Below are 18,410 nucleotides of genomic sequence, written 5' to 3'. Positions count from 1 at the left end.
AGTTTTTGACCACACGTCACCCAGTTTCGAACTTGACCTAGATATCATCAAGATGAACATTCAGACCAACTTTCATACAGATCCCATGAAAAATATGGCCTTTAGAGAGGTCACAAGGTTTTTCTATTATTTGACCTACTGACCTAGTTTTTGATGGCACGTGACCCAGTTTCGAACTTGACCTAGATTTCATCAAGGTGAACGTTCTGACCAATTTTCATGAAGATCTTGTGAAATATACAGCCTCTAGAGAGGTCACAAGGTTTTTCTATTTTTAGACCTACTGACCTAGTTTATGATAGCACATGACCCAGTTTCGAACTTGACCTAGATATCATCAAGATAAACATTCAGACCAACTTTCATACAGATCCCATGAAAAATATGGCCTTTAGAGAGGTCACAAGGTTTTTCTATTATTTGACCTACTGACCTAGTTTTTGAAGGCACGTGACCCAGTTTCGAACTTGACCTAGATATCATCAAGGTGAACATTCATACCATAATTTTCATGAAGATCTTGTGAAATATATGGCCTCTAGAGAGGTCACAAGGTTTTTGTATTATTTGACCTACTGACCTAGTTTTTGACGGCACGTGACCCAGTTTCGAACTTGACCTAGATATCATCAAGGTGAACATTCTGACCAATTTTCATGAAGATCTTGTGAAATATATGGCCTCTAGAGAGGTCACAAGGTTTTTCTATTTTTAGACCTACTGACCTAGTTTTTGAAGGCACGTGACCAAGTTTCGAACTTGACCTAGATATCATCAAGATGAACATTCTGACCAACTTTCATAAAGATCCAATGAAAAATGTGACCTCTAGAGTGGTCACAAGCAAAAGTTTACGGACGCACGCACGGACGGACGGACGACGGACACCGCGCGATCACAAAAGCTCACCTTGTCACTTTGTGACAGGTGAGCTAAAAATATAATTCACACCTGACAAGTAGCATATTTTTGACATCTATTCATTTCAAATCAACTTGGGTAACACAAACGCACACACTATTGGCATTAACAAACAAGGCGATAAAAAAATGCTGGATGAAAAAAGATTTACAACCACAATAAATAAACATGCAAGAAACGGAACTATCAAATGAAAATATACCACTAGTAATTCTTATGTCCAATGACATTTAAATATACATAAAACTATGTCAATAACATACATGAGCAAGAGCTAAATCTAGTATTTTTGCCTTTCCTTAGCACTTCAAGCAAAAACATTTTCTGGTAAAAGTACAATGGTAAGTGAAACAAATATAAATCATTTCAGCACGAAGTCGTTAAATGCTCCCTTATCTCAATTCTGTTACTCACTGTTTGTGCCGCGATGACAATATTATATTAACCCTTACCATGCTAAATTTCTATAATGGAATGGTCCATCTTCCAATATGGGCAGTACCATTTATCATTTGAAGGGGTGTTTACTAAAAATTTACTGACTGAACAGCGAACAGTGCAGACAATGATCAGACTGCACGGATGTGCAGGCTGATCTTGGTCTGCACTGGTCGCAAAGGCTGAAATATTCACCGCCAACAGGCTAAAGGTTAATGAACAAGTCAAAAAAAGATATTCACAATAAAACTTTAAAGCACCAGATGGAATCTTAGAAGGGTAAGACTGAGTGACCTTTCATACAATTCTCCCAAAGAGATCTTAGCCTGTTTTGAGCACTGGGTGGCATCTTGGAAGAGTGAGTGACATTTTGTAGAATACCTGAATAATATTGTATTCAGGAGAAAAACTGACCTAACAGCTCAAACAGGCAGCTGCCTAACAAGTATGATCTTAACCTGGGTCAAAGGTTAATAGGCAATTTATCAAGACACTGACATAAACAGATAACCCTATCTCTGTAATAAGTATTCAGTTGCTACTTCTTTAGGGCACTGAACTTTATTTCACTATATACCAGTTGATTTGAAACCTGGTAGGATCAAACATTTTACTTGAAGATAACCAAAATTCCACTAAGTTATATTTTGTGCACCTGTTTTTGGGCAGGACTTGATAATGTCCTAGCCTGAATTTTGAGATAAGCAAGTTCCAGATAGAGAGTTTCAACAGTATTATGATCTTTACTTCACTATATAGCATTTATCTGACGTTTACTTTTGCATGGTTTCTGTTTTGTCTCCCAACATATTGTGTAAACATCTTGTAATGCTGTTACCTTTTGTTACAATGAAAACTTAACTGATTCAAGTTTTGATATTTATCTGTCACAAAAATGATGTCTAGCAACAGATTTGACACAACTCTCACAATGAAAATGACATTCTTTTATCCTTGATGTCAAATGATTGTACATTTTGTAGCAACAGGACCTATAGCTGATACTTCTTTTCACAAAAGGAACATTATTTCTATTAACTGTCAAACTGTCAAAAAACTGCAACAAGACTGACATTTTACATCAAAGAAAATTGATTAATTTCTAGTCCTTATATATGCTGTCAATATATTGTAATAGGATGACAGTTATCATTGATCATTTCAAACATGAAAATTGATCCGATTCAAGGCTAAATGAATATTTAGTAACAACAAGATAAATCATGTTTGCCTTTATTGGAAACGATCTTAGCTGCCCCATGAGAATACCAACGTTGTGCATTTGCGCAGTCTGGTCAGGATCCATGCTGTTCGCTTTCAAAGCCTATTGCAATTAGAGAAACCGTTAGCGAACAGCATGGATCCTGACCAAACTGCGCAGACCCATGGTCTGGATCCATGCTGGTTGCAAATGCACTATGTTGGTTTTCTCATGGCGTGGCTCAAATCATGTTTGCCTTTATTGAAAATGGTTCATATCTGAACTGTCTTAGTAGCTGTAGCAACAGGATCAATTGCCCACATAAATCATTTCACCAAATGAAAATGAAAAATTGACTGGATTCATGACTGAAAGACCAGTACAAGAGGTTTAACATTAATCATTTCATACAGAATGTATCGGTATATATAAATCACTTTTCCAAGAAATCAAAAATTCCTCTGTGATTCCAGACTAACAGAGACTCCAATAATCAATAACCATAACAGCAAGTGTTGTGACTGACCCAGATTGCTGATGCCTTAATGCTTGCAGAAACAAGAGAATTACACATCTGATACAACTAGAGTTAATGCCACAGTCACTGCTACAATAAATACAGCCAGTGTTACTGCCACAGTCACTGGCTGCTACAAATCAATACAGCAAGCCTGAGATTGTGCCATCATTTGAAAGCTGGAAATCACTCATTACTGCCTGAAATGTCTTCGAGAGGGATTTAATGTCAGCGCTACAATCAATAAATAAATAGCACTTAAATCTGCAATGAAATTCTGCTCTTATTTAAAAGCAAAAAATTCCTTTTCAATTATGTTTTGTTTTTTTACACATGGTTTGCACAGACTTAAGCTGAAGGAATTCAATGACCTTTGCCCAGTTTCCCATGACAGTTTACCTCTGCCAACAGCTAAAAACCAACAAGAGCTGTCCGTAAGAGAGCGTGCTTGACTTTTCTCAGTGCTTGACTCTGAATTAGAGCTTTGCCAGAAAAAACAATTCTAAGTTAAAAAGGGACATAACTCTGTCAAAATTCAATCAGAGTTATCAGAATTGTGTCTCCTGGTGTAGACTTGATAGTAAATAACTATTTTGAGTTTCAAGTCAAAAGCTTTAACAGTAACAGAGATATTTGACTTTTAACAAAACATTCTAAGTTAAAAAGGGGCATAATTCTGTCAAAATTTAAACAGAGTTATGGGGATTGTTTCTCCTGGTGTAGACTTTTGACTTTGATAATAAATAACTTTTTTAAGTTTCAAGTCAATAGCTTTGATAGTAACAGAGATATTTGACTTTATGAAAAGCTTTAGTCAAGCTAAAAACCATAACGCTTCTGGCTACCAGAAAAAGGTGCCAATCAGTTTCGTCAAAAGATTTGTCCTTGAAAATTACCTGGGGCATAAATTTGTTAACTTCAAAATTCGTAACATGTACACTTTCACGGAGGCATTCAAAAATTTAAAGCTGTTTTTGAGAATTTCCATGACTTTCCCCACAAAAAAATCAGCAGTTTTCAAATTCCATGACTTTTCAAGAAAAGATAAATTCCAGATCATTTGCATACCATAGTGGGGGGGGGGGGGGGTCAATCTTCTAACCAAATATATATCTTTATAGGACAGGCAATATTTTACATATTTAACTGTTGAAACTGTTTGATCAAACAAATACGTTTTTTTTACAGGAATTGCAGCTTTGTTTTGCAAGATCCAGATATGCAGCATTCTAAAAGTCTGACTTTACTGGCAGTATCTGTTCATGCATTTTGTATACAAAAAGCCAAAGCACTGTCAATGGAGGTAATCATTGGTCTATTCTGGAGAAGTATGCACATGCATAGATTGATAGGCAAATCCTTTACAGGACATCAGTTTTTAGTGATAAAGTGGCATAGACCAACAAAAAGAAGCCCCTAGAAATACAAAAACGTTGTTCTATTCCCCAAACTTAGTATGAAAAATACACCGAGTTGTAAAATGTTTGCAAAAAGGACTGACAACATCACCCAAACTAAGTAAGCAAAATACCACAGAGTTGTAAGGACTGACAACATCAAAAAAGAAAGGAGAATAACTCTGACAAGACTTAAAGCCACCTAGTCATTGCCTAAACTGAACATGTATAATACTGATTATAACCAAATAAATAGAAATGCTCCAGTTAGATATATTGTCATTAAATAAAGGTTATTGCTGGAAATAATTGTTCAATATGAGAAGTTGTAAGTATTAATAGGTTTTACAGGTACACACCATGTATTTGTGGGTATAAAGTTTCCCATTTTGTCTAATAATGAGAAATTTCCCATTAAGCTGTATGGGTACCAGTCCAATGGTATATTTAGCATCAGCATTACACAAATTTCTGTGCTGAGCTATGCTTTCTCAAACCTTCTGTTTCAGTGACTTAGTAACTGCCTGTACTGTCTCCAACAAAATGTATAACAAAATCCTGTCTGAGAGCCATAGAGTCCATTATCAAATTTCATACAAATTATTCAACTGTGTGCAAGGAGTTGTCTCGAAACATTTCAGTACAATCTGACTAAAGTACATCTCCTATATTACGCTACGCATAGGATCTGAAAACGACCTATTCATTGCCTCGTTCTGACGGCTCTTTCGCTAGCCAATCAGAGCCTAGCTTACAACATCTTGCAAATCTACATGTAGCATTGACTTTTGATATTTACAATTCTTATGTCGTTATGTATCAGATAGCCGGCTAGCTCAGTCGGTAGGCCACTTGCTTTGTAAGCGAGGGGTCCCGGGTTCGAGTCCTGGAATAACCGCATATTTTTCTTATCCTTTGACAATCGTCGTCTGATTGGACAACATAAAAATAGCAATAATGGAAATCCAAAATATACAGAAGACGAATGTGAATGGGTCGTTCTCAGATCTTCGTTTAGAAGATCAAGTACTTTAGTCAGATTGCATTTCAGTATTTCTTAAAAAAAATTTGGAATTCTCTTCAATTTCCGGTTTATTTATATTCATTTTAAATGGTAAAGTTATATTCTACTCGGTCCATTGCCTTTCATTAAAAAGCAAACTTACTCCGGAAGGTCTTTTTAAAGTATAGCAATGAAGGAATTTTTTCTCCACCCATTAGCTTTAATTTAAAAACTTATATTTTAAAGCAAAGATATGAATAAAAGATAAAGCCTCAATCGAAAATAAATCTTCTAGAAAAGCTATTACTATTCGTGCATGGAAATCACTGATAAATATACAGTAAACGTACTTTGGTTTATATGGGGGCGTTTTTTTTTACTGAAAAACAAGACATCTCTCAAATTGTAATACAACCACTTTCATTAGTTTTCACAGTGAAACAAGAAAGTTTCACCAGACAAAATTTTACAAATATGCTTTATGATTACAAAAATAATTCCTACTCTTGAAATGTCTGTTCCACATAAATGTAAGATTTTATACTTTTTAACAATTAACACATGTTGTAGAGGAACTATTTTATTAATATAATCATCACCGCTTCTATGTACATACTTGTATTAAAAGGCAGACAAAAATAGCCACCTACCAAATTCTTGTCTCTGCCTTACATCCAAAGCGCTACTTTTCGGAGCGCTCAAAACAAGTACGTTTACGGTACAAAAGAAATATAGTAACTTTTTACAATCAGTTATAACAAACCAAAGTAGGTGCCCATGAAAGGTATAAATGGTTGAGCAAAATACTGAGACAATGCTACTACGAGGAAAACACGGTACTAAAACATATATAATAGCTACCATTTAGCTTCGGCTAGTGGGTGTAACAACGCAAATGTGTAACTCTTTTGTTTGATCCCTCTTCTGAAGATGAAAATGGTGGCATGAAATTTAGATTTAGAAACAATTATTTGTAGACCAAATACATTTTTTTCTTCTTCTATTTTTACATATCCTACTATTTGCAAAGCTAAATGGAAAATGGGTTAACACACCTCAAATCAGTATTGAACAAAAAAGTATCAAAACATTGAGTCATCTTTTTCTTAAAAGTAAGTTAACCAAACACAGGCAACTAATTTAATTGTGACAAGTCCGTAATACTCAAGTCTGTGAAATATAACTATATAAAGTACTTGTACCTGAAAACCCCACCACATAATACCAGCTTCCATACAAAAACTTCATCAAAGTTTTCTAAGGGATTTTTTTTCATAAAATAAAGTCATAGTTATGAAACCGGGCTCAGATCAGTTATATCATGATAATGAAGACTTGTGTACAGTTTGATTATTTGAAATCTTCTGAAAATCGTATAGTACCGATTATAATCAGTACCTTTCTGAAATACATAATATTGCTGTCAAATAAATAGCTATCGTGTTCATATAATACTGGTTAATTTGAGTCATTTTGAGAAAATTTTGACATTTGTGTATATCATTTATTCCTCTTGGAAAATGTACCAAATCTGCTTGATCCTGAAAAGTTCTCTATGGCCCAGAGTTTAACTGTTAATCTCAAGCCTGAAAGAATTTCTTCTTTTTCTGCAGAGCCACACTGTCAAAATGAGTTGTAGTCAAATTACCCCATATTTTACTACTTTTCGTGGTATATTTTCATCGAAATCGTTCAGTTTGAGGCATATCTTAATAGAAAATGTTCATCATGTGAAATATGTTACATACAAAAGATCAGTCTACAGAGACTTTTTTCATAATCTCCAACTTTCACCATAATCAGACAAGTGTACATACACTGTGTAAACACAAACTGCTCATTTTCTATAGCAATGTGTCTTCATCAACTATATACATTATTACCATACCTTCAAACAAAATTTACGAGTCTGAAACCTATATCTCACAAAATTTAACACGACATGAAACAAGATCCACTTCTACATGCTTAGTAGGAGGCAAACCGGAGGACAAAATGAATCTCTAATTACTTTTTTATCCATTTAAGAAAAAAGAAACTCATAAAAAATTCTTACTTTGAGGAAAAATTGGTGCTGATAGCTGGCACATGGCATTGTAAATGGAATACTTTTGGGCATTTGTCACAGCAAAGTAGGTCCCCACCATTGTGACACACAGCACAGTAATCCTCTGAAGGATCTGATGGGTCGTGCTTTGGTTGAAGGTGATACGCACTCAACCTCTGGCCGCTGGGATTGACCAGTCCCTGCAGGAGTTCATTCCTGTCTGAATCCATTACCTGTTGAAATTTGATAATAAAAGATACAATTCTATGTCTGAATCCATTACCTGTTGATATTTAATCATAAAAGATACAACCCTACAACCCTGAAATCTAAGACGAAAGTGGGGAAAAAAGTAAGACTTGATCAGAATATTTCTGTACTACTGTAAAAGCGCATATTTTCACTGGGTCAAAATTTTGTGCATTTGATATTTTGAGTATGTTCGCGAGGTTAAATATTCGTGAAAAATAGTATCATACTTGAATTCGAATTATACTAATGGTGAATATTAACGTGGGGATTAATTTTTGCAAGATGTAGGAACTCATGAATATAGTGAAACTTAATCCCTTGTGAAAATTTCTGCTTTTACAGTACAGTTCATGACAAATTATCTGCTATAAAATTCCTAGACATTTAATTTTCAACAAAAAATATATGCTTAAATAAACATACATGCTCCATAGGAAGGTAAATGAAAGCATATAAATGCTAATTTATATCGTTTGCGTTCACCATTGTCCATAATACCAGCGAATAAAACTTTTCTGTGCTTACATTAATATCAGGCATGGCTGGAGATACTGAGGAACCATGAGCAGCCCCTGGACCTCCGTCGGAATGACTCGGACTTGGTGTATGGCCCGGGGAATGGAGGTTAGTACTGGTTGATGGAGACTGCAATCTTGGGTTGTTATCTGTTGGTTTGGGTGTCTGAAAAAAGTTATACAAATTTTATTCATATTCTATATCAATACAATAATAAAAGATATCAATATATATAATAATAAAAGAAGTGTTTTGTTTTACAAAAGCATTTAAAACTGGATGAAAGGATGGTCAGATATGCAATACCTGGCCACTGTACAAAGACACATAATGTTAAGAGACCAGACAAAGCAGTGTTCGGACAATTAAGAGAGGAGCTAAAGGTACAATCTATTTACATACTTTTGAGATTTCAAAGGCTGTTCAAACAATTACACCTCTTCATTCAACACAATCCCTTTCTCCCTTTCGAAGGGCAAATATTCCTTGTAGTGATCAATATCAGGAAGCCAGTAATGTTGGAGTAGGAGGCCTTAAAGAACTTTATCCAACAATAATGTTTAAGAGTCTTGACATAACTCTTCCAAAAAGCAGAGATAAATTTCTTGACTTAAAACAGAAAACTATGCACCTGTTTCACTAACATTCATCTTTATACTAGGAAATGGCCATCATCTATATATCTGTACATCTACAATGTTGCTATTCTTCCTGTACCTGTTAGGTTAAACATTAACACAATTACAGGTCATATGATGTCTTTCAGCCAACTGATAGTGGAGGAAGACCCCAGGTAACCTTCCAGGCGTTATTTCAAGCACTGGTGGGCGCCTGAGCTGAGCAACTAACCTTCTATAAACCAGTTTGATGGCTTCCTCCCATGAAAGAATTCTATACCTCAGGTAAGGTTTTTAACACGAAACAGATAGGAGCGAGGGACCATAACTACTCAGTCACAGTGCCCACATATGAACAAGATCTGTTTAATTGAAAACTGAAACAAAATGTCATACCGTTTGTGTTGGTGGTCTGTTACTGAACTGGCAAGAGGAACTGAAATCTTTATCCCTTGGTTCCTGTTTAACCCTCACTGTTTCTACACTGCCCCCACGAAGATTTAAGGGATCTATGCTGAAAATACATTTGATAAAGACAGTTATAATCTGACCCAAACTGTTTTAAAAGTTTTGTTCTGTCAGTCATCTGTGTACAACTGCATGACTTTGTTGGGTTTAATACAATCTGACTGAAGTACTTGATCTTCTAAACGAAGATCTGAAAACGACACATTCACATTCGTCTTCTGTATATTTTGGATTTCCAATATTGCTATTTTTATTTTCGCAAATCTATTTTTGTTTGAACCAATCAGACAACTTGTTCGAATGTCAAAGAGTAAGAAAAAGTTTTAATTAATCCAGGGCTCGAACCTGGGACCTCTTGTTTACAGCGCAAGTGCCCTACCGACTGAGCTAACCGGCTATCTGAAATCTTTCGACATAAAACTTGTTGATATCGAAACTCAAGGCTTTATAAAGCTTACAGAATGCTGTAAGGTAGCTTTTGATTGGCTAGCGGAAGGGTTGTCAGAATGAGGCCGTCAATAGCTCGTTGTCAGATCCTATGCGTAGCGTAATAGGAGATGTACTTTAGTCAGATTGGGTTTAATATGGTGGCTGATTTCTGCCATTTCGTGTCAGCGAGGCAAAATGTAGAAGTAACGAAAACACGAAAGGTCGGAATAATGCTTATTTGTCGTGCGTTTGCCTTATGACTTTCGAGGCGAATATACCAAGTAACGAAACACTGAAGGAGAAATAATGAAATTTCAGAGGCGAACACACACAAACTTTTGTATTAATCACTTTTCATATTGGCGGGTATTAAAACTTCGTTATTTCGCCTTCAATGTTTCGTTACTTCGTGTATTCGCCTCGGAAGGCGAAAGGCGAACACACGAAAATTGAGCTATTTTCGACCTTTCGTTACTTCGACCCGCCGACACGAACACACGACAAATATTTCATGTAGGGTCTGCCTTAATACACTATAATAATGGCGCAAAATGGGGCGTAATGTATATATGAATTTAATACCAGAACTGAAATACTTGAAGAGTGACATGTTTTATTGCATATGAAGCATTTTCTATCATAAATTGAGAAGATTTGTTGTATAAATGGTAAAACACTATCTAGATAGCATTCAAAGTTCAGGTCGGCGTAATATTATGCCCCGTAGTACTGACATGTGCAGAAGCTTAATAAATGTACAAATTTAATACTAGTGATAAAATATCGACACAATGACATCTTTTATGGAATATAAATCATTATATTTCGTTTTAGGACAAATATTATTTTATAAATGGTAAAACACATTATTTAGATAGCATATTAATTTCAGCAGCATATGTGTAATTGTTATGCGCATGCCTATCGGAAGGCGAATACACAAAAGGACGAAACTGCACATTTGTCGTGTGTTCGTGTTGGCGGGTTGAAGTAACGAAAGGTCGAAAACTACTTATTTGTCGTGTGTTCGCCTTTTGACTTTCGAGGCGAATACACGAAGACACGACAAAAGAAGGGCGACAACACGAAGTTTTGATACCCACCGACACGAAAAGTGATTAATACAAAAGTTTGTTTGTTCGCCTCTGAAGTTTCGTTATTTCGACCCGCCGACATGAACAAATATGCATTATTTCGACCTTTCGTTACTTCGATATTTCGCCTCGACGACACACACACGAAATGGCAGAAATCAGCCACCATAGTTTAATGTAATACTGACACGATTACAGGTCATACATATGGTAATTTTCAAGCTTTGCATGGCCGAGGGAATCATTTCAAAAGAGGGCACCTGGGTAGGACCACCAACCTTTCCTAAGCCATTCAAAACATAAAGGGCATAACTATTGTCTTCTAAAGGAGTTTTTTCCACTTATTTGGGAAAAGGGGCCAGGGTCTATACAACTGGGAAAATTGCACCTTAAAACATCCAAATTTGGTAATGCTAAAAGTGGCACTTTGATTAAAATTTTACAATAAGAAGAAATCAGTTCAGTAATATTTAAAATTAAAACACAAAGATAAGAAATAATTACTCAATTCTTCCAGGTGGTAGTTTGTTGCCTGGAATGAGGTTAGGATTGCCACTAGGAGGTCTAGGTAGGCTTGAGGACACTGTTGAACTTGTAGGACCCCCATTTCCTGCAAAAAAATAACAAATAAATAATTACATTTATACAAACAAAGTTCTAGATCTAACTGCAATTTTTTACAATTTTTAACAGGTTTACTTTTTTGATATTTACAAGAATCTGGTTGTATTACTAATTCCACCCAAATTACTTAAAACTGAAAATAACAATGGAAAAGAAGGATGAAGGTGAAATTTTATCATTCAAATTACTTAAAAGTTTGTTTTACAAGATATCACTGTCAACATCAGATTAAAATACAAAGAGCTAAGAAGTTTAAGAAAAGATATATTTATAATGTGATATCACTTCAAATCAAAGTCTGTGTAAGAACTTACTGCAAATGATTCTCTACCTAAAGTCAACAAAGGATTAAATTGATAAGATATAATACATGTATGATCATCTTTTCTTGAGGATGATTAGCTATGGGCATTTATGAGAGAAAGTCTATAATGTCACTGGAGGAAGTGATTATAGATAAGACTGAAAGCTGAAACAGATTATGTGCTTTTTTTTAAGTAAAAGCTTTCATGATCTCAAACACAATTTCCTCAAGCTAAGGTATCCTCAGGTGAAACTGAAACTTGACCATAAATCAAGGTGTGACACATTAACCATTAGTACATGTGACACATTCTGACCTGGTAATTATTTTGTCAACATCTTGCCAAGATCATGTTTTACAGCTTGCCAATCTAGTTTTACCTTACAACAGGCTATGTTATGTAGCTTGAGAACATGCTGGTACAGGATAAATTCGCATTATTTTTGGAGGGATGCAGACAGCCAGACGGTACATAAAGCATGCAAAGTGATTGAGAGATCTTGCAAAGTTACTGTGATTTTTTCCAGCAAAATGTCAAATCCTGGTTATCATTTTATCAGAGAAAACACATGTTGCTAATTGTCATTTATGTTACTAAACATCTTGTTAAGATAAAGGTCAAACAATGGACAAAAACAATTTCATGCAACTTTATTTTTTTTTGAAACTGGGCTCCTACATAAACACCCACTTTTGTAAAATGCAATGACCTCTTAGATGTTTATGGGGGGTAAATGGTAAATAAATTTCGACTTTCTTCCCCTATTAACACCACCAACCAAGTCACTTAACTTTTTATTATCTTTTATAGATGGTCTGTAAAAACTATTTCCACAAAATTAAGTACTGATCATTCACTTTATTTAATTGAGTAAAATGGTTTAAATGTACAGCATGACTTGTGTCTTACTATAACTGTTGTAATTTTCCTCTCAATTTCTAAGCTACAGGCTAGGGAACTAAGCCGGGTTATGACATATATATACATGTACAACATGACACGGAATGCTGGACCAACCTTGAGGTAGAGACGAAGGAGGAATGTTTCCATTGCTAAAAGACATCAGATTTTGGAGAGAATTGTATGAAGCTTCCTGCCAATTTTGCGTAGAAGATACACCAAAACCGAGGTCAGCACTAGAGTAACCTGGCTGTGCAGGTCTTGTTCCTGAATAGAAACAAAGACACATTACCAAATCTAACTTAGCAGTAAAAACAGTAGCAGCTAAATGGGAGCTTTTTTCTGCCATGCAAACGGGCCAGTTTTTCAAAATTTAGGTAACAAATGAAATGTACGCCCTGAAATTAACTCAAATTGCTCACCAAGTTTCCCAGCTCAAACAGGAATCAAACACTGAAAACTAGCTCTGTCATAAAGAAAAAGAGCTCCAACCCTATAGGTAACAATCAAAACATTTTTGAAAGACATTTCTGTCATTCAGATGAGACTTTCAATTTTTCTCCAGAAAACTGCTGAGGTAAGCCGTCCCCTCTTGGGAGGGGATGGTATGAAACATATATGGCAAGTGTCATCAGCTTCTACTAAAAGTTTTTAAAAGATGTAATGGACAGTCGCCAGAGACTAATAGATGGAAATAGCTCACTTTCATAACAAACTGAACATGGTTGAACAAGCCAAATCAAGCAGTTCCCAGGGCACATTATCTCCGAGTAGAGATAAAGTTTGAAGGGAAATTGATATTGGTTTCCTACTGGCTTCTTATCAGTCAACTCTGAGATAACAAGTCTCAATAAAGAGAAGAAAGATTACAATACTCTGTAAAGGTAATACTGTAATGTCCATCAGATTATACAGTCATGTCCATCAGATTATACAGTCAGTGTTGCTTTTTTCAATATGAATAAGTCAAAGATATATTGACACCAATTAAATTACTTTTTTATTGGTTCAACGCCGTTTTTTCAAGTTCCAGTGATTTTTTTCCCTTTTGGGAAAATGTCCGGTACTGGATAAATTGGGAAAAATAGCGGGGTTTTTACTCAGATTGGGAATTTTTATAGTTAATTAATAACATCATTTAGAATGCTTCTTCCTTTAATTCCATGTAAACAAACTGTTTAAATGGTTAAATCATGGTCAATGTCAATGTAACTAAGTTTTCCTTCTGCAATCATCAAATGCAAACTTAATTTGGTCATTTGTGGAATTTTTGGGTGATAATTGGGAAAAAAGATTGCATTTTTCAATTGGGAAAAGGTCCTTTTAGGGGTACTATATAAAAGAAGGAAAAAAATCGTTGTCAACAATATTTTATTTCAGTCATGTAACGGTGGGCAGTTCACATAACCAGTGTTCCTGAATTCTGTACCAGTACAAACCTACTGCCAACTGAACTTCCCAACATGAATCAGAGTTTGACAGGTTTCAGACACAATGTCTGAACATAATCCCTGCCTGGGGATCGACCAACGCTCTACCTACTAAGCTAAGTGGGCAGGTTCCCAATAAAATCAGAACTAAATAATACCAGGGCTGTTTTTTTTTTTTAGCACATAACATACACCGGATTGTGGCCTGTCAGAGATAATTAGTTATGTAGTCTAAAATACAGGCATGATTGTGACCTTTGACCATATGGCCAACAGCAGAAGTAATCCAATGACCAGATGGTATCATCTTATTCTGTAATATGAAGTTTGCAGCTGTATTTTTTCAAGTATAAATCAGTTCAATCTGACTTAAGTACTTGATCTTCTAAACGAAGATCTGAGAACGACCCATTCACATACGTCTTCTGTATATTTTGGATTTCCAGCATTGCTATTTTTATTTTAACCAATGAGACGACTTGTTAGAATGTCAAAGAGTAAGAAAAATGTGCAGTTATTCCAGGGCTCGAACTCGGGACCCCTCGATTACTAAGCAAGTGGCCTACCGACTGAGCTAACCGGCTATTTGACATATTCCAACATAAGAATTGTAAATATCAAAAGACAAGGCTACAGGTAATTTGCTAAATTTTGTAAGTTAAGCTCTGATTGGCTAGCGAAAGGGTCGTCAGAACGAGGCTATGAATAGGTCGTTCTCAGATCCTATGCGTAGGTAATAGGAGATGTACTTTAGTCAGATTGTAAATCAGTTTAAATATGCTCAGGAAAAAGACTCACCATTCTGACCTTGACACCAACAAATATGTGTAACTGTTATTGACCAAACTCAGAAAATCATCATATAAAGTTTGCCAGTGAAAGACTTGAGCATTCTCCAGATGCTGATTGGTTACCATTCTTTGAAGTTCAGTATGAATTGAAATTTTCTTTTTAAAAAGTTTTATAAATGTATTCACTAACACTATATGACTGTCATGAATATGAACTTTTATCTTTTTTTTTTTGCATTTTACTTAAATTTAAAATGTATAGAAAATAAAATGGAAGTCTAGAATAATACAGGAAAGAAAATTTAAGAGCACACAGTAATACAATAACAGGAGGGCCATGATGGCCCTATATCGCTCATCTGAGTACCATTGCTCTTAATGATAAGATCAAGTTTTGGCACAGATCACATAGGCATACACTTTAAATAGAATCAGGATAAATATTTTCTTGTAACAGTCCCTTTTGACCTATGGGTCACATACTAGTCATAGCCAATTGCCATACCAAGTTTGAGGCTCAAATACTGCATATTTGTACTAGCATGAGCATGACTATTCCTTACCCTGGAAGACTTAAATAAAATTTAAAACTAATCTCATTAGATGCTACTGAGTTCTAATAAATATTCATTTACATAAAATAAAGGGAGGTAATTTGTCATAAATTCAGTCAAAATTTATCTACCCTGATTGTCCGAGTCCATCTGATGGCATAAATGACATTTCAAAACAGTATCTTCATTACCCATTTTAGTTTGAAACAAACGGAGGTAATTTGACATAAAATCAGTCCATAGTTGTCTACCCTGATTGTCTCAGTCTAACTAATGACAATTAGGCAGCTAAAGAAGGAATTACAGCCAGATGAACGCAGTTACATTTTATATGTGCTTGACTCCAATATATTCAACTGCATACCAAGACGAGTAACAACAGAATGACAGTAAAAATGGAAAAAACAAGAAGCTGCATTCAATAAACGCTTGATGCCCCTGGTGGCATCCTTGTCTATACAAAGCAACCTAAGTCCAAAACGAGGTCAAGTTCAAGGTCAAACTGAGGTTAGGTGATGTCTGAAGATGAGGAATGGGCACAGGTTACATCTGCATTAGTATCTGAAGTCATTCTAGTAAGGGGTATTGATGCTAGACGAAACAGTCCCATTTGGTTAACCTCATATGTACAGACGAACATACGAACAGACAGGACAATCATTATATATGCCTCCCGCATCAGTAGATGCCAGGGGCAGAAAAAACAGATACATGCAAAAATTTCAAATGATAGTTTGTGTTGCTAACATTTATGTTCTTTTGTGATTACAATGTTCCATGCCACAACCAATTCAGGCGATGTGGACATTCACAGACAATAATAAATATAATTCTGAATGATCACATACATGTATGTATTGTATATTAATCTCTAATGTCAGTTAACATAATAATTGTGTATTAATACATTATTTTCCATGGACAGGGTACATTTCATTAAAGGTGGATAATCAGATTTTGGCCATGTAACGGATTTGTTTGAAACTTTAATGTCTGATCATTTACACTCAATTATGTTCTCTTAACCCTTAATACAAGTTAGATTTTCACTGGAGGTATTTTTAAAATTTAATTTTCCTATCCTGGTTGCCCAACCAAGATGGAGTTAATTTATCATAAGTATAAATTTGATAAACATACTTTGCCTAAGGAAAGGTATAAATAGTAGACATATTGTAATATATTTGTAAAATATTTGCATTAACAATTATGTATTTAGTTGTTATTCATTAGAAACGCAAGTTTGAAAAAATATTATTATCTCCCTTTGTCTATCTTGGTTGCGCAACCGAGATAGATTGGAAATAAATGAATTCAGAACATACACACAGCTTTAAAGCTTGCCTTTTGGTTAGGATTGTTAAATACTTAATGTGTCTATCAAATGCAAATGTAAAACTAGAAATTGTATCGAAATAAGAAGAAATATCCAGCTTTTTAAATACTTTCATATTAAAGGGGAGTAATTACAAAATTTTATAAAAATTAATAAAATATACATTTCCAACAGGAATCTATCTCTATGTAATGGGTCTTTTGATCCTTAAATAAAACTCTACCAGAATATACAAACAGTAAAAAATGTCATAAAATGTTGTTTAAATATGATTGACCACCTTTAATGTCAAAAGTAATTTAAGACCAGTTGTTGTTCATCATTGCACCACAATTTTTGAAACACTGATTTGTGTCAGTTTGTCGACATTTTCAATTAAGTGTTTGACATATTGCAATAAACATTGTATAATTATGCTTCTGCCAAATAAACTTATGAACTGAACGATTTTTTTGGACAAAAAGGGAATTCATTCTGACAACTGTAAAACTGCATCAAATATGTCAAACTAACAAAAGTGTCTTAAATATATTGTGCCAAGCTGCAACTTAGTTTTTCAAAGTGACTGGGCAATTATGTGGACTCTTAAATTTTTCATTAAACTATCAATTAAACTGCAATAAAATATTGATCTCTCTGAAATTTGTCTCTTGAATCTTTCCCTTTTTATTAGATACTGGGTTTAATTATGCAACAAAACTGCCATGAAATAGAAGCTACAGAGTACAGTCACACACCAATCACTTACAAGTTCAAGAAATGTAAGGCTTTTGAGTGATCCAAGACATAGAAAACATAAATAATAGTGTGGGGACCATATAAACTGCTCAAGTGGGTCCTGCTTTACTCAAGCAAGTGGTGTTTTACTGCTTTTCAAAATCAGACATTTTCATGAGGGATCTGTTTTTACTGAATTTGTAAAATCTAAAATACATATGAGCCGTGCCATGGGAAAACCAACATAGTGGGTTTGCGACCAGCATGGATCCAGACCAGCCTGCGCATCCGCGCAGTCTGGTCAGGATCCATGCTGTTCGCTTTTAAAGCCTACTGGAACTGGAGAAACTGTTAGCGAACAGCATGGATTCTGACCAGACTGCGCGGATGCGCAGGCTGGTCTGGATCCATGCTGGTCGCACACCCACTATGTTGGTTTTCCCAAGGCACGGCTCATATTACAAATGTGCTTTTATAGATACAAAGAGTCCTGTATGTCTGCCATATATGGCTAAAAAAGTACACCATGTTTTTTTGGAAAAATAATCCAATGTGAATGATATATGTTTGTTATACATTTATTTCTTTGAATTTCATCACTGAGCTGATAGCATAAGATCATAATTTAAGAAACATCTTTTTGTGAGTACTTAATGTAGCAAGGCAATTTTGAATGCACATAATAAAATTATAGTACACAAATTTTTCTCATTTTTCGATGTATTTCAATCAGGCACTCACTATCAACCGGGCCTCTTTATAAGATCTACCTTTTAAACATAAAAACTAGAATTTTACAAAAAAAAAAAAAAAGCAAACATTTACATGATCTAGCCATGCGAAAATATCTGAT

General features: G+C 35.1%; 1 protein-coding gene across 3 annotated transcripts in view; it reads right to left on the bottom strand.

The window, feature by feature from the left end:
- Positions 1 to 18,410, bottom strand: part of LOC128550314 (E3 ubiquitin-protein ligase TRIM33-like) — a 29,365-nt gene that overhangs the window by 4,119 nt on the left and 6,836 nt on the right. Inside the window, exons 3-8 of one of the 3 annotated variants that reach the window (XM_053529133.1) lie at positions 12,847 to 12,996; positions 11,405 to 11,510; positions 9,306 to 9,423; positions 8,302 to 8,457; positions 7,534 to 7,757; positions 6,339 to 6,401 (exon numbers count right to left, since the gene is read on the bottom strand). In XM_053529133.1, coding sequence (XP_053385108.1) covers positions 6,339 to 6,401; positions 7,534 to 7,757; positions 8,302 to 8,457; positions 9,306 to 9,423; positions 11,405 to 11,510; positions 12,847 to 12,996 — 817 coding nt within the window. The remainder of the gene's footprint in view (positions 1 to 6,338; positions 6,402 to 7,533; positions 7,758 to 8,301; positions 8,458 to 9,305; positions 9,424 to 11,404; positions 11,511 to 12,846; positions 12,997 to 18,410) is intronic. The other 2 variants (XM_053529134.1, XM_053529135.1) reach the window with 2 other exon arrangements.

This window comes from Mercenaria mercenaria, chromosome 17 (assembly GCF_021730395.1).
Source record: "Mercenaria mercenaria strain notata chromosome 17, MADL_Memer_1, whole genome shotgun sequence".
NCBI lineage: Eukaryota > Metazoa > Mollusca > Bivalvia > Venerida > Veneridae > Mercenaria > Mercenaria mercenaria.
This window is presented reverse-complemented; position numbering and strand designations above follow the sequence as displayed.